This window comes from Urocitellus parryii, chromosome 5, assembly GCF_045843805.1.
Source record: "Urocitellus parryii isolate mUroPar1 chromosome 5, mUroPar1.hap1, whole genome shotgun sequence".
Taxonomy (NCBI): domain Eukaryota; kingdom Metazoa; phylum Chordata; class Mammalia; order Rodentia; family Sciuridae; genus Urocitellus; species Urocitellus parryii.
Window position 1 is genome coordinate 177,644,879 of NC_135535.1, and position 23,768 is coordinate 177,668,646.

The window sequence follows — 23,768 nt, forward strand, 5'->3', positions numbered from 1 at the left end:
CCAAGGGTCTACTGACTGCACTGAGGCAAAGTGTGAAATAGGTATGTAGGAGAATTAATGTTTAAACTATCATTTTGGAGCACTTTTCAAATACTCCTTAAAATAGGACTTATAGGAGAGGGATATAGCTCAGTTGATAGAGTGCTTACCTTGCATGCACAAGGCCCTGGATTCAAACCCAAGCAACACACACACACACACAAGAACTTTCATCATCTGTCATTACATTGAATGGATTAAGTATTTTAATTTTATGTAACAATCTAAATTTATCATTGAACTTGATACATAAACTCATACTTGCACTACCAAATATATGGATCTATTTTAAAGGGGTATTTAGATATTCTTCCAATTAACATTAAATTCTGTAGGAATAGGACTATATTTTTATCATAAGAATGTTTAATTACATATATTTCACTTCTAGTAATTTAACTTTTGGACCTTTCAAATATTTTTCTTAGAAATCAAGATTCCTTTTTATTTCAATGTAAAGTTGTGAGATGAAAAAACAATACCTTCAAGAAATGAAGGAACTTTCACATGATATTTAACATTAATAAACCTAACACCAATTTACTATTTTCTAACAAGTTCAGAAATGATTGCATAATTATTTCCTAGACAGTTTCTTTACAGCAATGCCTAGCACAGTGCCTTACATGTAATAAAAGCCTGATAAATACTTGTGGAATTAATGAATAACAACTGTTTAATAAAAGGAAAATTTCTGATATTAACCCTTTTACAGTAAGACACTAAATTACTTAGTTTTCAATTTCATGCCAATCATTTCATGTTTAAATGTATATCAAGGAGCTATGAATGAAAGAGAATTACAGATGAGCATCTGAAAAAGGACTGGGAAGTGTGTCTGCTAATGAACTCAGGAAGCATTAGACATCCTGAGAGTGGCTGAATTTTTATTTCCAAAGACCAACCATTCCAACTGCAACCTATAGATAAAAATTTTATGAAGTTTTGAAGTATATTTTCACATTAAGGAATGCAGGCTTTCTCTCTCCCATCTCACAGAAACAAATCCTGAAAATACTCATCAAATTCTTCTTCCCTGTTAAAAAGAAAAAGTATAGTTATTAAAACCAATAGAATAAAAAATTATTTGGAGACACATTATGAGATTAATGAAAACACTGAGTCTTGTATGCATCAATATTTCCATGAATCAGTCACAGAGTAATTCTTAAGTTTCTAAAATAACTGAAACCATACTCATATTTATTAAAATTAAAATAATTTACAAGTTGACACCTCTCCCAAAATGCAATACCTAAGATTTTGCTTTAAAGTACTCTGAAATGTCACTGCTTCTCTTTACTTTTTGATTTACTTTATACCTTTTCTGTTCATTCTCAATTCAAACTATATTCTGCTGAAAAAGTGAATGAAAAAGTTATTTTTAAGGAAAAAAATACACGTCTTACTTCCAAAACCAGGGAGATTTTGCTTAGGTTGCAGACTTCCAAAACCAGGGAGATTTTGCTTAGGTTATAGTATTTTATTATATTGAAAACAGTAAATATATTATGTATTAGTAGCAATAATTTTTTTTTTTCAATACTGGGAATTGAACTCAGGGATCCTCTACTATTGAGCTATAGATACATTCTTAACCCTTTCTATGCTTTATGTTGAGACAGGGTCTTGCTAAGATGCTGAGGCTGGCCTTAAACTTGTAATCTCCTGCCTCAGTCTTCAGTCACTGAGATTACAGGTGTGCAGCCAGCCTGGACCAAGAATCTTATATCTAAAACAAAGAACAGAACTCTGGAAGGAGATATGAAACTAGATTACAGGGCTGTGGATATAGCTCAGTGGTAGGGTGCTTGCCTAGCATGCATGAGGCTGTGGATTCAATCTCTAGTACTGCCCCAAACAAAAGAAGAGTTCCCCCTTAAGAGTTCAGTGTATAAAAATACTATGAAAAGTGTAAAGTACTAAATAAACATGAGTGCAAGGAGCCAGTGTGAGACAGTGGAAATAGCAGAATTTGAAATTGCACCCTGTATAGTTCTAACTCTGTTATTCATTAGCTATGTGAACAAGTTACTTCTTTATACTCGGTTTTAACATCTGTAAAATAAAGATAATTTCTATTCCCACAGAGTTGTTGTGAGGATTAAATGAATACACAGGTGTTTTTCTTTTTCTGGGAACACAGAATAAAATGGATAATAAAAATTAGCCTACTGATCTCTTTTAAAAAATTATCTTTTAGATCAGATATGTCTAATAGGACCATATCATTTGGTTTAAAATAACTTAGAATGCATAAAGCCAACAAAAATATGTCCAAATTGAAAGGAAAAATTATAGAATCAAATAGAAATGATTAAAGAATCATCTGCAATTTGATATTCTCCATATGCTATTTTTTCACTAGCAATAACAGTACTAACTATAGTTAGAAAACTACAGAAATTATATATATGAAATTGGTGAAACCTCTACAGGGACTTAGATGTTCAATGTCAAAAGAGTTGAATATATAAAAGTTTTGTATTATGAAAGCCTTCTTTCATGGGATTTACTCAGGTCTCTTTATTGCCCAAAAAGGTGAGCTGAGGCAAACACCTTTTCTGCTATTCTCAGCTATAAAGCCCCTCAAGGAGAGGTGCTCAACAAACGGATAGAGGTTTAGTTAGTCATTTAAATTGAACACCAGTATTTTATTTACAGCAAAGGTTTTTTAAATAATTTTATCTATAATAATCATACTTTTGGGAATTCTTTGAGGGAAAAAAAGGTTGCCACAGAAAAAAAGTAATTTTGCTTAAATACCTCTAACACACCTAAACTCTATCACACTGAGGACATATATAATCAGCAAAATATTTTATAAGTAGTTTAAAGTAATAAAGTATAGTTGATTCAACAGATCTCTTTTATGAACCAAAATGGCTAGGGACTGAAAAAAGGGGACTAAAATTTATTGAGCATGTATTACATTTATTTGTACCAGGTGTGTTATTTTCTTAATTCTATTTAATCTTCACATTAAACTCTACATGGTATTTTATCTCCTTCTAATAGATAAAATTCAAGCAGTGAATATCCCAACATATGACAAAACTGACAATATTTCAGCCCATATTCAGTCAGTGTTTCCTCTTCCACCTATAGCAGAAATAAATGCACTGAGTTATCCATCTTTGGGGAGCTAAGGTGGATGTTGGCAAGTCTACTTCTCCACCTGTATATATCTTTAAGGGGTTCTTCAGTAGGGATTTTTGACAATCACAGTAACGTGGAACAGACTGCCCTGGAAGTTGGTAAACAGTCTTCTCTAAAGAAATCCAAGGAAAGACCGGACCATCTGTTAGGATGAGCTGATAAAAGGTGTATTCACCACGAGGAAGATAGAGACAGACATTGGCTGTTTATGGCCATAAACAATGTCTGGGAAAAAACTTTCTTCTTACCAGGCTAGAAATGGTAAGATGTTAACATTCATGATGTTAAATTTTTCCCTTGTTATCAAGAGTGGCTGTGGTCATAGCTACTTAAAATGGTTAAATGGGTCTGTATTATCTATAAGTATGAGCACTTACTGTGATTTTTCATCTGTCTCTGGTAGTGGACCCTTCCAGAGCTCAGACTCGGAAACACTTTCTTCCTCATCAGAGTTTCCTGTTCATTTAAAAGACATTTTTGAAAAACGTATTATATTTAAAACACATTTTGAACTACTCATCAATGTAATTAAATTAATGTTGAACTTAATTGCAATTCAAATTCAATTTTTATATGATTCTCTGGAAATTTAATTCACTCTTCCAGGTACAATAAATTATTGTAATTAATAAATAATGTGACAAATACCAGAGTCTCAGCAAAAAGGCCAAGAACTAATGTCTCATGAAAAACTTCCCTAAGTTACTTTGCATTAGAATAGCAATTCCAATATTAACTCTTATAAGAAAAAATTTCTTGCAATGTAATTGATTTAGTTTCTTCTTTTTCTTGGTATCAAAAAAGAAATCAAAGTCAAGATTCTGAGAGAGCATATTTATATTAGGACCTATACCTCAAGGACTGAATTAGTATATAAAATATCCAGTTAAATTGTGAAAAAAATAATTGTCAAGACATTTAGTTAAATTAATGCTAATTAAAAGAAGCCTGTTTTGGTGAAGAAACAGTTATTCTCAAATCATTACGAGTAAAAATTCTGTAATCTTTTTTCTTAAAGAAAATATGGCAATGCAGAACAGTTTAAAAGCACATAACCTTTGACCAGCAATGTTGCTTTTAGGAATTTGATTGTTTACTTCAAATAAATAAGCACCTCAGATACATATGTATGAAGAAGCACACTGTAAAACAACAAAACATGATAACCTAAGTCCCCACCAATCAGGAACTAAGGATTGGTTAAATGAATATTTATAGCTGTTCAAAAACCTTAGCTCATTTGTATGTGTTGCCAAGGAAAAAGGTCTATGCTATATTAATTTTTTCAAAGTTACAGAAGATATGCACAGTATTATCTAATTTATGTTAAAAATCATTTATACTTATTATATGTATATAATGTAAGTTTACACATGTATATTGAGTTTGTAATATAAGGATCAACCAAACTTTCCAGTGATTATATTACTAGGATCCTGGGATACTTTTACTTTCTACTTTAAACATCCAAATTGCTTGTATATAAAGACACTTCTATTCTGAAAATTTAACAAAACGGACATGTTTCAAATCAATCTGCTAAAAATTGTTAAATACTGAGAAATGTATTATTAGATAATAAACCTTTATGCCACAAAGTAATCACATTAACAAATAATTCCTTTCCAATAATGACCATTACTCTAAAAAAAGAACTACTCTTGAGGTACTGGTTCTAATATAAATATGCTTTCTATAAAAAAAAATCTGAACTTGTCTTTTATATAACCAAGAAGAAGCTAAATCAAAGACAACTATGTTACAAGAGATAATTACCTTGTAAGAGTTAATATTGCAATTACTAATTTAAATCTGGCCTGTCAATACAGAGTGTCTCTTGGTTCAGCACAACACAAAAATATAACAGTATTGATTTGCCACGGTGGTTCTCTTGCCTGTTGAACTTTGGTCCTTGAATCAATGTGTGTATCTTTACAGACTTGACTTTTGATCTGATCAATTTCAGAAAACAATCATTTTAATGTCTAGTGTTTTTCTTTTCTCTGATTTAACAAAGTAGGTTTCTTTATATCCATTTTACAACAGAAGTGAGACAGAGATCAAATCATTTATATATGGATCTGTATGATGTATCTGCCAAAATTAAGGTACAAAGAGTAGATATCTAATTTACAGTTGTTGGTGGTAAGGTAAAAAGGACATAGACTTTAGGGTTAAAAATTTGTTTAATCTTAGCTCTATCATTAATTATTTGACCTTGAACAATTAAATTCTCTGGTTCTTGGGAGATCTACTGTATAGCACAGTAACTATAAGTCATCACAAATTGATGTCCTCTCTCATAAATCCACAGCAGAGTCTTCTCTCAAAACTGCCATGAAAAAGCTCAATACTGAGTTCTCTTTATTATCTTACGTACTATTGATGGTATCACTATTTGGTTTGGCTGTTAGAAAGAATAGTGACAAATCTGAAATCTACTTTTGCAATGATGCAAAACTTTTTGGTACTTATTTGTCCATATCAAATTTACCTCTAGCTTTACATTGCTATTTCACCTTATTTTGCCATTATTTTGATTTTTGTTTATCTTTTTTTAAAAAAACTATATTTTTAAAGTCATAGAGCGTACGTACTATTTGAACTATAGCAAATAAAAAATTTGCAGCAAATATTTAGTAAAATCCAATCTATTTTGATCCAAGCTTGTGAAAACCACAGGACTAATTAAAATACTAACCAGCAGCAAGAAATTCTCCTTTCCATGCACAAACCATACACTTCAATCAATCAAAATCACCAGATGATCACTCAGACTCATGTAATAATTTTGGCTTACCTATCAACCCATCCTCCAAATTTCTTTTCCCTTCCAACCTCACTGCTGCCTCTCCCTTCTGTTCCTTCACATTTTTACAATGTGAAACTGAAATGTATACCCATTACGTTCAGTGAAAAAAATTTAAATGTTCTCTATAGTAAGATAAATATAAAAATAAGATAAAATAACATTTAATTTTCTTAATTGGAGAATAAACATTCACTTTTGGCCTTCTTTCTATGACTTTTCTCAAGTAATACCAGAGCAAAAAAAAAAAAAAAAAAGAATTCACATTAAAGCAAGATAAAATTCATGAGAAACCCAAACTGCAAATACTTTGAACTCATATATTTCTATTTAATAAAGAAACACCTGATACTTACTGTTTACAGAATCTTCTGATTTCTTTGAGGTTGAATGCCCTGAAAAGGAAATAGCATTGTTTTATTAAGCATCATCTTGGGGTTATGCAATAGTTGTAGCTGTAACCATGATTCTTTCCCACAGTCTAACTGGTTTATATTCTTGTAAATGCACTTCATTGTTTTCTAATCTTTCAGGTTCCTTGGTCTTCTCTCCTCAATTAAAATGTTAGGTCCCTTTAGGGAGGGATCACATCTTTCATATAGCCTGGAATAGCTAGCATAAAACTTAAAAAAAAAAACCCTCATGGATTGCAATATAAACAATAATTTCTCACACTTGGGGAGATGGTGAACATCTGAAAGTAGTTTACAAATCAATGTTCATTTTCTACAATATTTTTCCACAGTCATTTACAGGTAAGAATATGGCCTTTGCCACAGTCAAATACAGTAGAAAACACACATAATTATGTAATAAAAATTTTTCAACTTTAAAATGTAATTCTTTACAAATCAATATTATAGAGAGCTTGATGCAATAAGACAATAGGGGAAATGTTTCTCAAGGCTAATAAAGTAAAAAGTAAAAGTATCAGATGGAGAATAACGATTCCTCTAACATCCCTGGATAGGTCTCATAAGCTATAGCTTATGGCCCCTTGAAGGCCACAAACATTGTTGTGTACTACAAATCACACTGGGACCTTGGTTGCAGATCTAAAGGGAGCTGAGATTGTGTATTTTCTAACAAGCTCTCAAGTGATAATGCTGCTGGACAGAGGATATACTTTGAAAAGCAAAACTATAGAATATCCTTTCAATCATGATACCAGGATTGATTTCTGAGATTCTTTCAATGCTGAGATACTGGCTGAATTCACTGATTCACTAACTCACCTAACATTTACCAAATGCCTACTATGTGGAGAATGCACTGTATTATAAGTTGGAGATGAAGAATTAAATAAACCCCAAATAAAAGTTATATTTTCAGAAAGAAAAAAAGAATTAAACAAGTCACATAGTCCCTTCCTTCACAGAAAATAAATTATTCCAGAAGTCCTACATATTTCTAAAGTAGAAGTGCAGATTGCTACTGTGATATGTAATAGGGATCTAATGTTATTTGGAGAGGAGGTTGAAGATTATCAGGAATGAGCTAAGCTAAAGGATGAAGTGGCATTTGGAAGAAGAGTAATGATGAGAGGAGTCAGATCTTGAACTTTGTGCCAAGACAGTTGACCTAAGTGTCTTTTGTCTTTATCTGCCAAATCAGACTGGTCTTCAAAGTCAAGTTATTGAATCTAATTTTTTTTCTCTCCATTCATTCATTGAACAACCAGCATCCAGTTGTCCATCCATCCATTTGCTTATTTAACATTTCCTAAAATGGTAGCTTGAAGCTATGGGAGCAAATAGTATCACACAGGAAGAAAACAGAAATGTCTAGGTAAAAGCCCTAAGGAACTCTTAACACCTAAGAGTAACTCTAACACCTAAGGAGGAATTGGGCAAAAAAGGCTGAGAAGCCAGAAAGACAGAAAAAAAAACTGAGCTATTAAGTTGATCTGAGAAGTATCAAGAGTACAAGTGCGCCAGTGACGTCAAACATTTATTAATTACTACTCAAGCTTGTGCCAAATTAAGGTGATTTTGCAACAAATCACATCAAGATCAAGTCAGTTCCAGATGACACCAGATATGAAGAAAATGAAAAATCCCACACAGTTTTCCTAAAAGTTTGCTAAATTTAAATTGGTCTTATACCATAGATGTTGGGGTGGCTGAGGGAGGAGGCTGAGGCAGGAGGATCACAAGTTCAAGGGTAGCCTCAGTAACCTAGTAAGACCCTATCTCAAAATTCAAAAAATTTTAAAAGTACTGGGGAAGTAGCTCATGGGTTCGATCCTCAGCACTACATAAAAAAAAGCTATATTTTGGAAACACTATTCTCTAAGGTGCTCTTCATAGAAAACAAATAAGAAACACATGTCTCAATTTCACTGTGCTTTGATTTTATATTCCTGAATATTCCCTGAAACCATTTCCAATGTCTGCATTCTTTTATTATTATTTATGCCAAACATGTTAGTGGGGTGATGGGGACAGAGCAGTAAATATGCAGGCAGAATCCCTGCCCTCTCTGGACTTTTAAGTCATTGTCATATGTGTAATGAAAGAAAGTTCCAGCATTAAAAATGAGGGTCCTAATTTAGACTTATGGTGGAAGACAGAATAGGAAAGGATCCCTGGGAAACAGCATTAAGTTTAGACCTGAAAAATGAGTTGGATGGAAACAAGGGTTTTAGGAAGAGAGGAAGCAGTATCCATGCAACCCTTAAAATGGAAAGAAGCATGGCATTTTCTAGAAACTGAAAGCCTGAGTGTGAAAGTGAGAGAGAATGTGATGACAAATCAATGAGCAAAACAGAGCAGTAAACTAGGAGAGAAAATATGGTGGTCTGTAACAGGGTAGAGACAATTTGAGGAATCTGTACTGGGGTAAAACTAATTAGATGTGGTGACAAATTAAATATAAATAATGGAGGCATTAGGATCATTGTCAGATTTCTAATATTGTTTTTCACGCTGATAGAGCTGTCCATCTACTGAAATACAGAACACCAAAGGAAAAACAAGTATAAGTAAGATCACATGCACATGTAGGTACAATCTGAAAAGTCCACCCCCATCCAGCCACTAAATCCTGTTTTGAATAACCTCTTATGAGGTAGAGATGAATTCTTCTTTAATTTGGAATAAGCAGTAAATAACATGGCATCATAATTATGATACCAATGCAACAATTTTATAAAATGTAATGATAAATGCAACAAATTTCTCAAAGAGTACATAAAATATTTTATTAGCATATCAGAAAAAATAAAAATTTGAAAATTCAAATGAGATATTTACACTTGTTAAATTTTTTTTTAGGGTTAGAAAATGATTAAGACAAAAGGGCATTCTGCTTTGAATTTTAATTTTCAATAAACAATAAAACAACAATTTCTTCTTACCACTTATCAATTCTACCAATTCTAAAACTTGGTAATATTATATGCTTGAATATTTTAAACTCCATCTACATAATGAATATATGAGATATGCAAGAAGAAAAAATACATGTAAGAATGCAAGATACCTAATGATCTTCATAGCTGGAGCAAGGGAGCCCTCTCCTGTTCAAATATTATGTTAACATTTGCTAGAATTTAGTTCAACCTAACACTAACTACCTAGTTTTAAGTCTGATTCACTATAAGTTATAGCTTTTACTCTTTATTACAGGCTGAAAAGGCAACTAGAAGTAATCTTCATAACAGCTACTTATGTGCCGGGTACTAAGCAAAATGCCTAATGAATTACCTCACTTCAACATACAAATAATCCTATGAGATAGGTAATGTTATCATGGCCACTTTATACATGAAAAAACTGAGGCTTAGAGGGGCTGGGGTTGTGGCTCAGAGATAGAGCGCTCACCTAGCATGTATGAGGCAATGGGTTTGATCCTCAGCACTACATAAAGTAAAATAAAGACCTTGTGTCCACTTATAACTTCAAAAAAACCTGAGGCTTAGAGAGCTTAAAGACTGGTTGGGGATATAGCTCAGTGGTAGAGCTTTTGCCTAGCATTAGCATAATTCCCTGGGGTCAATCCCTAGCACAGCAAAAACAAAAAAAAAAACAAAAAAAAAAAACAAAGAAGAGAGTTAAGGAGTTGAGGGAAAAGTAAGCACTTGACTGATGATAAATTTGAAGGCACAGTTATATGCCAATCTTTCTCATTTCAAAAAGCTCATAAACCAGGCATGGTGGTGCACATCTGTAATTCCAGGTACTTAGGAGGCTGAGGCAGGAGGATCACAGGTTCAAGGGTAGCCTCAGTAAACAGTAAGACCCTATCTCAAAATTCAAAAAATTTTAAAAGTACTGGGGAAGTAGCTCAGTAGTAGAGTGCTCCTGGATTCAACCCTCAGTCACTCACTCAGACACAAAGCTCTAAGCCAGTGAAAATACTTAGATATATTATAATAAAAATCATAGCATTGTAATTTTATACTATCTAACTATAAAATTTTTACAGTTTCCAAAGTGTCTTTCACAGACTTCTTTGATTCTCCACAATAAGCCTGATTAATATGGAGGCCACATATTCAAATTACCCAAACATACATGAGAAAAGTAAGCTCAAGAAGTTCATGTCCAAAATAATAAATTCAATAAAGCCAGGATTAGAATGCTATTTACAATATTATACTAGTTGCCAAAAATGAATCAAAATCAACATTGTTAAGTTGCTAAAAATTAATATCTAAATTCTTAACTAGTTTCCTTTCAACAACTATAAGACAAAACTCACCAATTATAATCTATATTTGAGATAGAGCAGATTATATTTCATATTCAGAAATGTAAGTACATACTACATATCTTAATTTCCTTTTACCTTTATCTTTTTTCTTGGAGGCCTCTTTTGCAGAAGATAATTTGGATTTTTTATGTGATGATTCGTCACAATCTTTTTTGGTTTTGGCCTTTCTTTTTTTTGACTTGATTTCTTTTCTCCTTTATGTTAAACAACATAAAAAAGTTAACTTCTTCAACTGAACTTTAAAAAAAAAAAACCAATAAGTTAAAATATTTATTTTAAAATGTAATTTGTGTAATATGAAACCTTAAATGAATCTATATATATTTTAGGTTAATAAAATAAAGACAACTGAAAGATAATGAAGCCTAAACACATTGAAACAAAAAATTATTTTTTACAAGTTTTATACAAAATCTTCATAAATACAAATTATAATTCTACCTAATTCCTCCTTTCTATATTCTCTCATTCCAACATTTTAAAAAAATGCAAAAAAAGCAAATCTCATTTCCCTTCACATAATTCATATCTGCATACACTCTGAATGAACACAAATAAGAAACTACTATAACATCTCTAAACACTAGTAAACAGAAAATTCTTCTCTTAAGAATGAAAGAATGCAATGCAAGTATGATGGCCATTTGTAATTTATCCTCTTACTGGTATAACTTTCTCTCATCTACGTCAAGTTTATAAGCTGGTCAGTACCATGGCTAGCAAGCCATCAATTTTAATTTGTTCAGAAAAGAAATACTAAATAGAAAAAGGTGACAATTTTGAAAATGTAACTGGCAAGGAAAAAGAGGATTATTTAAAAAAAAAAATCCAAATTAAGGTAACTACACCAAATGCTATAACACTATTCACACAGTAACCATTTTTCTCTTTCAGCAGAATCATTTCAATTTTGAAATGAAGCTCAAAAGTCAAGGTCAAAAGACATCAAACTAGTTTCAGTGTCATGGATAAAAAGAAGAAATAAAGGGTTAGGTTATTCAAGTAATCTAAAAAGTTCTCCTAATTTTAAGAATAAAAAAAAAATTCCCATACAGAAGGAAAAGGGTAAATACTAGAAATTATATTGACCAAATTATATTATTATATTGTGTACATACACAAATATGCAGCAACAAATTCCATCATCATGTACAACTACAATGTACCAATAAAAAATAAAATGGATATTCTTTGACAAACAGTATAAAGAAGTTGGCAACACCCTATGCTCATGAAAAGATAAAGACAGTATGTGCCAGATATCATGGGTAATGCAACAAGGAAGGCTGTAAGGATTAAAATGTCAAGTGGCTTCATGGTTTTCATCTTCTAAAGCAAGGAAGTTAAGACACTTGGATTTCTAAAGCATACCCCTACTGAGGAACCTAGAGCACCAGTTCCTCTGAAAAGAGTGCAGTGTTTCAGGGTTGCTAAAACAGGAGGCTTAGCTGAGAGTGTAGATCAGGAATGCTTACACTCCACTCCACAAATGCCCTCCCCAAGGCTTGCATAGTCAGGCAGCTAGTTACTCCTTCCCCTTTAGTCATTTCTTGAGAAATCAAATCAATGAGCAAAATTAGGACTTAGTATTCATTTTTAACAGCTAAAATATTAGATAGGCACACTTATACTAAAGCTGATTTTAAAGTCACAGAATTGCACTGTTACTCAGGAGCTGAAACCCGACCCCTACAGTAATGGCAAGTCACACAGATTTTGGCTGAACACTTCAGTGCCAGGGACTACGCTTGATTTACCATATGCCAGGAGCTATGTCAGGTATTCTATGTGCTCTTTTATTTATTCCTTCAGCATCCCCACTTCTTTACAGGTGATAAAAATTGAGTCCTACAGATGGTAAGCCTAGTAAGTTAAGTAGCTGAGAGAAATATTCAGGTCTGCTTTCAAAGCCCATGATTTCATATGCATTATACAGTGTAGGCCACAAGTACTCCCTCCCACCCAGTCAATATGGCAGGCACTTTCGAGTTCATTTATCAATAGGAACCTGATTTTAACATTTGAATAAATTCTCTGCAACAATGATAAACTCCGGTTAAAACATTACCACAAGAACCATTCCCTGAGGTCTGCTTTACAACATAATTTTTAGAATATTATAGTATCCCATATAAGCCTTCACATTTAAAAGTGTTTGGTTAGAATAGAGATGGTGATCTTCCAATTACCTGTTTTATGTGTTTATACTTTCTACAAATCAAACAATTCATCCATCAACTACCCAAGTCTACAACTAGACATTCAGTGTAGGTAAATGACTATGTCTGAGATAACTAACACTACAAATGGCATTTTAAAAAAACTATGTTACCTGTGATGAAAATTTAATTTAAAGGAACATTCTTGGCATAACCCTAAAAAAAACACAAAAACAAAAACAACACTGAACTGCTGAATTTGAATAACTACACTGTGACTCTACTTTTAATAACCATACATTTTTCATTTCTTTTATATTTCTTTACTATAAGAGGGCAAACAAGTAATTTGAAAAAAAAAATCTGACCTTACCACCTCAAATACTACATATAGACATTTACTTTTAATAAAAATTATACTAGTATGATTCAGGAATCGAAAATATTTTAACATTTTAAAAAGTATTATAAATTTACTGTTTCAGAGGCAGCATTAACATGTCTCACAGATATCTGATGATAATAGTAATATAATAATTTGAGTATAGTTATTTTCTCTGAAGAGCTTTAAGAATTTTCAAATGCAAAGGAGCTTTTCAAATAGTTCCATAATTGTGGCCCTTATCTCACTCCATAATGGCTTTTCCTGATGAGCACTTTCATAACTCAGAAACCAGTCTGTAATAATCACATGTCCTACATTTATTTAAGATCCAGAGAAAGCTGAAGACCATTAACATGACGAGAGGAGCAGCTGACAAACACTAAAGAAAAATAATAATAGATTCTAATCCATGCATATTAAGGGACACTGCTTATTTTTGAGTATATTCCTAAGTTTTTAAGACCGATTTCAAAAATAAGTCTTTCTAAAATTTTTCTTTATTGACTATCAAAGACAATGGGTTTATTATCCACACCACAACAATATGGCTATATAATCAGTCAATGTGAGATTTAACACTGCTTTCTGTGATACTCTGCCTCTTAGACATGTAACTTAAGAGATATTTGCAAGTTAATAGAGATCTTCACTCTACAAATTATCAGCTTATATTTGACAGTAGAAATGTTTTACAGAATGTACATGAACAAATATATAACAATGAATCCCACCATTATGTATAATTACACTGTACCCATAAAATATGGAAAAAAATTTTTACTGAAATGCCACTAGGTATAGCCAAGCATGTAAAAGGTGTAAGCTCAAAAGTCTTTGAGACTTTGGAAAGCTCTAAGAAAAAGGAGCACTTCAGGAAGAAATGTTAAACATTTTAAGTAGAATTTGAAACAGTCTGTATATTTTAAATTCCAAATTAAAAGCTTGGAGGAATTTTACCTCCTCTAAAGTCAACTTACTTAGTTTAACAAGTGCATTTCTCTTTTCACCATGTTCAATATAACCAAAATTAACTTCCCAACTCTTTAAGCCTTCTTTTTCATCACAACGTTTATTTCCACAAAAAAATTGACCTGCAAAAAGGAAAGAAATATTAGCTATGGTAGTTGACAGTATTCATCTATATAAGCTGTTACTGTCTATAAAATTTACTTTTAAAATATGTAAAATCAAACACTACAGTAAAACTAATTTGTATTATGTGTAAATAATTATAACAGAAAATCTAAAATTAAATTTATTTCAAAAAGTATGTAAAATCTTAGCTAAAGTCAACATTTAAAAAAACTGACCACAATAATGATCTTATGTTCAACAGATGTTTATAAAAGTATTAAATTGAGGGGCTGGAGTTGTGGCTCAGCATTAGAGAATTCCCCTAGCAAGTGCAAGGCCCTGGGTTTGATCCTCAGCACCACATAAAAATAAATAAATAAAATAAAGGTATTGTGTCCTACAACTACTAAAAAATAAATATATTTTTAAAAAAGCATCAAATTGAAGAGCTGATCTGTTACAAAAAAACATTCTCAGTCTCAGAATTATTGCTTGATAAACTGTTTATATTGAGATAAGTTTTAGTGAATCTCCCCTATTAGGGAACCTTACACTCTGTAAAGTGAAGGCATTGAGTGAACTTACCAAAATCCTGAAAGAAAATAAGCATTTTCCAAAGTAAATGTACTTAATATTAAAATTAATATTTGAAATAACTAGCATAGCATTTATTTAAATAACATCAGTGGGCATAAGAATATATTTAAAAATTCTTGCACTCTGGGATGAAATACACTAAGTAATCAAACCTGATACTTTAAATTTTAGAATCACCTGTTGCCAATATTAACAGATCACCATGTTCACTATATTAAAACTTCCAAACAAAGGACTAAGACTGACTAATGATCCAAGGGAGAAAAAAAAAAAAAAGAAAGAAAGAAAAAGAAAAAAGATACCATGCAACAATTATTTACTTTGGCAGAAAAAGATAAAAATCAAACTTTAATTTATACAAACAAAAAAAAATAGTAATTTGCACCAACAGCAGCAAATCTGAAATAAGCAAATTATTTTTATAAAAATAAGAAATTACCAAAATAAATTTAGAATATTATCATCCAAAAGGCCAATTTCTAAATCAGCCTTTTAACTCATTCCAAATAAATACTTAATTGAATTTACATGGTTAGTAATGGCTGCTAAAATGGCAACCACAAATTATAACTTAAATCATAGCAGCAGCTTGCTCTCTTCTTAACTAATTCCTTAATCAGTTATATGAATTTAGAAAATGTCCATCCATTTTTTAAAAGGTAGCACTGTAAATTTGCCTAAAAATCCCGTTCAATAACAGTATCAAATTTTAAAATCCTGATAGACATTTCAGGATCATTACTTTAAGTAAAGACACAAACTAAACTGAAACCCTAAGAAAGCGAGAAGTAACTTTAAATTTATTCTTTTTCCATCTCCTTGAAAGTGGCAATCAAATATTTAGTTTATTAGCAAAAATCAAACATTTGGTTGGCAATCAGTAAATGTATATTTTATATTTGTACACAGTCTTATGCTATAAAATTAGCTCTTTGTAGAATAATTGTATTTTATGTGATAGTATTTCTGAAAACTATAATTTTATAATTTTAAACTTAATTTAGAATCTCTTTTAAACTAAGAATAAAAGTTACATTTTTAAGTCATTAAATATTTATACTATCAGACATCTTCCATAAATTGAATATATTTTATGTCAGGTATGAAACTGGTTATTCAGTAAAAGAAACAGAGTAGGATTTTGGGGGAAAGATGTCTGAGACATAAAACATTATATAAAAAACACAATTTTCAGGACAAAAATTCATTGAATATAGTGCATAGAAAAAGCATTTACTGAGTGCCAACCAGATGTTTGGCTTTTTGCTATGAGGGTAAATATTTGGGCCATTTCAAATACTCTCCCAGACAAAAACTAGCCTATATGGGTATAAAGTGAAATGTAATTTTTATTTTCAAAATGTATATTTGGCAAGAATATAATAGAACCAATTTATTATTCCAAAAAATGTAAAGGAAATAAATAATTCACTTGTTCCTTATATTAAATCTTTAAATATTTTCAATCTATTCTTCCTTTGAATGTCCTAAAGTCAAAAAATCATGAAAGCATATTTTCTGACCTTTGTTAATAATGTTTCACAAATGTATCTTTAATGTTATTTATGTAGATAATAATTTATTGCATATGGAAGAATCTTACCCAATGACTTCAATTCAATATCACAACAAAATAAGCTGTATCCTATTAAAAAAGTAAAATTTAAAAAAAAGAATTACCTTTTCCTGAAATTACTTCTTTTTCTACTCGCCACCTAAATCCAAACTGTTAAGAAAAATTTACATTGATGCTAAAGTAAATTTAAACATTAAATTTAAATTTTATATAAATGTAAATATGGAGCCAACCATTTACCAACTTAAAATAAACCTAATTTTCATCATGAGAGCATGTTCTCTTTTCATAGGACTACAGATACTTGAAAATACATTTGAACATTTGTTAAGAGCAACCTTCTTTACTTTTAAAATACCCTGCAATTATAGGTACCAGGTCAAGATACCTAAGCTAATAAATAATATATCCTGTTTTCTGATACTGACAAGAAATAAACAAAAAGACTGTAGTAAAGCAAGGAGCCTGTGTAGTATAGCATAAAAAAGTATAGCCTTTGGAGTCAGATATAGGATTGGGCAAGTTATTTCTTTTTGCCTCAGTTTCCTCAGATGTAAAGTAGACATATAAGTAACTACTTCTTTTGGGTAAGTTTAAATAAGAAGCACTTGCAATAGTAATAGGTAATGGAAGGAGGTTAGCAAACCATGGTACAACAGTCTGTTTCCTATTTTTATAAATACAGTGAATACAACCACATTCTTTCATTTATGTATTTCAACCTTCACAGTAGGGTTTAGTAGTTGTGACAGAGACCATATATCTAGCCCTTTACCAAAAAGTTTGTCTGGCTCATCAATGGATATAAACAACTATTACTCAGATACATGAAAGCATAGGGTTCAGTAGTGAAAAAAAAAAAAAGACCTTTGATCTCAGCAATCTAATCTAAGAAATCTCTGACAAAAGATCCAACACTATTCAGGTTTCTATCACTGGCAAAGCTTGACTCAGAAACAGAACAGAGGATCCTATCTGGAACCCTAAAATGGAAAGGTTAATTTTCATCCATATTTCTAAACTTAATTTTATTTGTTATTTGGCTGTTGATCCATCTGTTCTATTTTTTAAGATATTTCACATTTATCCACTAATTTACCAGTTTTACTAACAAATTTAGTTTTCTGTCTGGCTTAACGTATGGTTAACAGCTCAATCTCCAGCAATCAACACTCCTTGGTATTTACCCAAAAGAGTTGAAAAATATGTCCAAACAAAAATCTGAACATAGATGTTTACAGCAACTTTACTCATAATGGCTCAAACTTGGAAGCAACTACAATGTCCTTAGTTATGTGAAATGATAGATAAAACTGTGATACATCCAAACAATGTAATATTATCCAGTGCTAAAAAGAAAGGAGATATTAAGCCATGAGAAGATACAGTTATATAGTTATGTATTGCAATAATATGCATAAGTGCATATCACTAAGTACAAGAAGATAATCTGAAAAGGTTCTATATGATGTTGTGGTGAAAAAGACAAAACTATGGAGGCAGTAAAAATATCAGGGACTGCTAGGAGTTAGGGAATAGTGACAGATGAAGAAGCAGAGCACAGAGGACTTTTAGGGCAGTGAAACAGTTACTCTGATACTATAATGGTGGACACATATCATTATACATTTATCAAAAGCCAAAGAATGCATAATACCAAAAGTGAACCTTTATGTGATAATGATAAATCAATGCAGGTTCAATGGTTCTAACAAATGGACCATTCTGGTGGCAGATGTTAATGGTAGGGGAGACTATGTGTAGGGGAGGATGGAGGCTTATGGGAACTTTTTAACTTTCCAGCCAATTTTGCTGTCTCCTAAAAACTGATCTAAAAAATAAAGCCTATTTTTAAAAAGATAACAAAAAACCCCACTCAGCTACAGTATCATGAAGACCTATAACCAATTCAAGAAGCTTGCCATTCATTAACTAGATCTATAACCTTGGAAAAGTTACTAAATTATTTTATTTTGTCTTTTTGCATACAAATGGAAATGGAAACAATCTTAATTAATTGAAATGTTGTATTAAAAGAGAATCCAGATAAAGGGTTCAATACTTGGTTGGCTTTTAGTTTAAAACATTTTTTAAAAATCATCTATTACTTGAATTTGGCAGTTTTCTATCTTAAATGCAAATAAATCCTCAAGACATTTCAAAATATTCTGATTAAACCCCCGCCCAAAAAATAGAATCCTCAAAGCCTAGGGGGAAAAAAATTCAAATGTGCTTGTTTTATCTTTTAGCCTAAGCATATTCAACATATTTTGGAATGTCTATTGAAGCACTGACAAATGCGCACTAGCAATAGTTTCCAAATTTTTTTCTTTCATAAACTACCATACTTAACAAACACTAAATAACTACTTTTCAGCTTGGCATTAACTAAGGATAAAAAGTGATTATTAAAATAGTGTCTGTCACCAAGAAAGTTATAAACTTATGGGAGGAATAAGAAATGTAATGAAACAACTACATTACATCCTACTAGCCAGCAAATGTATATTTCTTATATCCTTTCCTAATATAAATTTCTTGTTGATAAGTTGGATAAAAGCTAGAGTTACTCAAGACTCAGTGCCAAACCTCCTCCTCTTATTCTATACTCTCACAAAGAGGTCACACATGCAAGCAAAAAGAAAGAGAAGATTCTGACTTTATGACATCAAGTTCCATAAACATCTACTTGGAGTTTTACTACAAAAAAAAAAAAATAATAAGCTCAGCTTATTTAAGTCAGTGGTTTTTTTTTTTGGTTTTTTTTTTTGTTTGTTTGTTTTTTTTGAGAATGTGTTCTATTCCTTGCAGTTAAATCTAATCCTGATACAAAAATACAAATACATTCTCATGATGAATGGTTCTTCCAAAAAAGGAATGGAAATATGGAGCAAAGATGGAAACTCACTAAAAAATGCACTAAGTAATGTAATATGTGCAGTATGTGTGTGTGTATAAATATATATTTTTATATTATACACAGAATTAGGAGTTGATTAAAAGTGAAAAATCATTGTCCAAGGCCTTATTCCAACTTTCTCCAATACCTCAAACATAGTTTTTCAAAACACAAAGTCATTATCTTCCCAAAAAACATCACTATCCACACTCAAAGTTTGCAAATCCAATCTGATTCCTTACTAGCACTTAACCTCATAAATTTCATATTATATTCTAATATGAAAGCACAATTTGTTTCAAGATTATTCTCCTTCAACTATGATTTCTAGTAATAATGCTTTTTAATGGAGAATACAAATAATTGATTTTTATTTACATAAACTTTCCTCCTCAACTAGACCTCAACTTTTCAGTCTAATTTCAATAAATATGAAGAAAAATCCATAAGTGAGCTAGGGTTGAAAAAGCTGCTTTGTTACATGCTCCTAGAAAGACAGTATTTCATACTTGATTTGTAATCTATAAACTCAGGTAATTCCAATTGTTGTGCTCTTTGGACAAGTTTTGGAAATTGGCTGGCACAAAGATGAGAGATATCAATGAGAACCATAGTTAATTCACAAAAAACTGAGAAGACTCTGGGATACACAAAGCACATGGTGTGTAAACAGGGTTACGGCACACTGAAAACATTGTAAAACTAATCCTAATTCTAATAAGGTCAAACTATTTAAATGAAAAAGAAATCTCTATGATACATAAATTTAATACAGCTTTTAAAATAGGTTGTCTTCCTTAATATAATATAAACATACATTATTCATAACATATATTTATGCAGCATTCCCTCCTCTAAGATCATCTGTTCCTGGGTCACCTTCTTAGATATAAATTTAAAGTTGATTTAGAAATAAATATAATTTTAATATTAACTAAAGTAAGATGTAAAGTGAGTATGGAAATCTGCCACTACTAATTAGCATAGATGGAAAAGTTAATTTTACTAGAATAGGCATATTTGTATAATAAAAGATGTGCATCTGGCACTTTATAAATGGTAATCAATTAAAAAATATCTGTCATTTTGAAACATAAATCTGTGAAACAAGAATCATTCCGCAGTATTAAACCATTCATCATAATCACTAAGGGTCTAGACCAGAGTCAAGATGAAACAGGATCCAAGAGCCACTTGTGTTTAATTTTAGGCTTTTCATGCCTCAGCTCAAAAAGAAAAAGCACCCTTGTCCTTTATAAATTCCACAGGCCCTTTGTAAAAATCTCATGGTCAAAATGATACTCCATAGGTGCAAGACAACCTAGACTAGAAATAGCATCTTTAAAAGAATAATGTGGGTCATGATAGTATAATAAAAATTAAGACCGTATTTGAATAAGAACTTCCTTCTGTATTTAGAGGACATACCTTATTTTCTTTGTATCTACTGAGATCTCCTATGCAGTATTCCTTGAATAGTTTATCATAATATTTCTTTGCAAGTCTCTTCTCCCTAGATACATTAAAAAAAATGAGTATTTTACATTCAGAAATCTAACCATAGTTTGCTACTTGGAAGCAATGTTAAAACAAATAACACATAGATATAAAATAGTAATGTTTTAAAAGAGGTCTATTGCTTCCATGTGCACAGAATATCTGGATATTAATTACTGAAGTGGCTTTCTTGAGGAGTGAAAATTGATAAACTGACAATTGGAAATGATAAGGTGAATTACTCTTCCTTTTATTGGTATTGGAGAGTGAATCCAGGGGCACTCAACCACTGAACCACATTCCCAGCCCTATTTTGTATTTTATTTAAAGACAGGGTCTCACTGAGTTGTTTAGCACCTCACCACCTGCCTCAGCCTCCTGAGCCACTGGGATTACAGATGTGTGCCATGGCACCCAGCTACTCTTCATTTTTTACCCTGTAATGTTTGGATTTTAAAAAACATTTTCAGGTATTATTTTTTCCCAAATCATTTAAAAAATTTTAAAAGAAGAACATAACAGCAAATCGCAAGACAACACATAATATCATAAAAAGTTATTTTTTTAAGACTAAGTCAAACAAGAGGAAGTCAGTTAAAACTGCCAAAACCACCAAAGGAACCAACTCAGATTCAAGAATGCTAAACATGGTTTTATGTCTTTGATTCAGAATGATCCTATGAAGAGGCTGAAAGCTTTGGATAAGTGACAGCTAAGAAAACACAGTACAAGAAAGACAGGACTAAAACATTTGATGCACCATGACTCTGATGGCTAAAATTACCAAGTCATCTCCATTTCATCCTCTTCATTCCATAGGAATCTATGGTTTTCTCGTATAACATCCAAGTCTGTCTTATCATTTTCCCTGCAAAATCAAACAGTTTCAATTTACTATGCAAACAAAATTAGTCAAATTGAGGAGATTAAATAGTGTTGCAAAATTTCTGAAAATGTGAATAAATGTATACATAAAAATAGTTTTATGTGTGTATGTATATGTATATTTATAAAAACTATTTCAATATTTTTAAAAGGTACCTATGAAGAGTACTGCTATAGAATAAGTTAAATGGACAAAAGAATCCATCCATTTTACTAAAATTTCAAATACACAAAGGGTGCTAAGTTACTAAAGTTAGCATGAGACGGAATAAACACTAAATAAGAAAAGGTGAATGAAAATAAGTTCTGGAATCTAACTAATCAGTAATACCACTCTATTGAGATCAAATTGTTTAAAAATATCAAGTTTTGCCTCATGTCATTACCAGTTCCTAGGATTAGTTAGTAAGGATAGGATCTTTCAAATTTGGAATAAATGAAATAGTACTAACTCAGAAAAATTAAGTCACTGAGGGAAAAAAACCCATGGAAGGCAAAGAGGCTCTGACAGATGGGAAATTCTGTAGTGAGCTTTCTTGTTTTACCCTTCCTTTAAAAAGCAATTCTAAACACTAAGGTCTAAAATGTAATAGTTTCAAAAATCTTTGCCAATGACACATGAGTATTTCTCACATATACTGTTATGGTCAGGTGGTACGAGGCCTACTGCCAAGGAAATAGGATTCATGAAGAGCCCTTAGCTAGAAGGTGTGGATGGCCTCTCCACCTTATGTCAAGGAAACTGGAACAGAAAGCAGGGAAAGAATGATAAAATCAGAAGACACAATAGCTGTGGGTATTTGAAGTCATCCATACTTCCCCTCCCATTCTATGATACTTACCCTAAACGCCTGAAGTCTTCCCTTTTGCCACCATAGTATAAAATATAGTCATTTACAAACTTTGTATGCCTTTGATACTGAAATTTAAAAATATTAAGGATTTTATTCACATAGAAATCATTCTGTGTCATATTACTAGGTGAAAAAAAGCATAGTTATAAGTCTATTTATCCTCCAAAAGTATGCAAGTATGTACGATATGTGCTCGCTCACACATTCAAAGAACTCAGGAGGGTACATAATGAAAGTGACGACTAAATTAGAAGAGCTTTTACTTTCTACTGGATACTTTTCCAAGCATATATTACGTATAATGTAATGTTTGGAATATTTTTCAAGTACATATTACTCTGTGATAAAACACATCACCATCGGGGAGAAAGAGAGCTTCCTACTGCGGGACTGCCAGCAACCCAATACCACCAATCACTCTAATAATCATAATATAAAAATGAATAATTTATGCCTTCTAAAATTAAAGGTAAGAAGCAGAATTTATCTTTCATTACAAAATACACTTCAGTTATGTTAATAATGATAAAACCTTTAAAAGAAGACTTAACTTCTATAATACTGTGCTAATATAAAGCCTTTTAAAAATTAAATATAAGAAATCAGATATTACTTTTTATACTTTCTCTTAATATTTAAAGAATCCACGCAACCATGTGTATTTTCAGCATAGTATAGAGATAAAATGAGCATTACTTTTTGTTTTAAAAAAGCTCAGCAGCACTCCCTCTAGAACCAGCAGAATTGGCTTTGCCTTCTGTAATACTGTCTGTGACTACATCCTATTATATTAAAGATATATAGTAATTTAATTGATCACAATGTGGTTTTTTTAATATTTCTTGTAGTTGTAGATGGACAGAATGCCTTTATTTTATTTGTTTCTTTTTATGTGATGCTGAGGGTCGAACCCAGTGCTTCATGCATGATAGGCAAGCGCTCAACCACTGAGCTACAGTCCCAGCCCCAATCACAATGTGTTTTAATAAAAAACAATCAGAATGAAACTTCCAAAACTGATAACAAAGCAGCTGATGTTTCTAAGAAAGAGAGAAAGAGAGAGAGAGAAAGGGAATGAGAGCAAGCCAGATAGATATCTGGAGATCACAGTTCTAGCTC

At 31.6% G+C, this 23,768-nt stretch overlaps 1 protein-coding gene across 2 annotated transcripts in view; it reads right to left on the reverse strand.

The window, feature by feature from the left end:
• Window positions 1-280: 280 nt before the first annotated feature.
• Window positions 281-23,768, reverse strand: part of LOC113188836 (protein FRA10AC1) — a 29,338-nt gene continuing 5,850 nt past the window's right edge. Inside the window, exons 6-15 of one of the 2 annotated variants that reach the window (XM_026397350.2) lie at window positions 22,638-22,714; window positions 21,695-21,778; window positions 20,842-20,926; window positions 16,619-16,664; window positions 14,245-14,358; window positions 13,056-13,098; window positions 10,799-10,917; window positions 6,364-6,402; window positions 3,576-3,654; window positions 281-1,075 (exon numbers count right to left, since the gene is read on the reverse strand). In XM_026397350.2, coding sequence (XP_026253135.2) covers window positions 1,033-1,075; window positions 3,576-3,654; window positions 6,364-6,402; window positions 10,799-10,917; window positions 13,056-13,098; window positions 14,245-14,358; window positions 16,619-16,664; window positions 20,842-20,926; window positions 21,695-21,778; window positions 22,638-22,714 — 729 coding nt within the window. In that variant the 3' untranslated portion in view covers window positions 281-1,032. Of the gene's footprint in view, window positions 1,076-3,570; window positions 3,655-6,363; window positions 6,403-10,798; window positions 10,918-13,055; window positions 13,099-14,244; window positions 14,359-16,618; window positions 16,665-20,841; window positions 20,927-21,694; window positions 21,779-22,637; window positions 22,715-23,768 lie in introns of those variants that run through there. The other variant, XM_026397352.2, reaches the window with a different exon arrangement.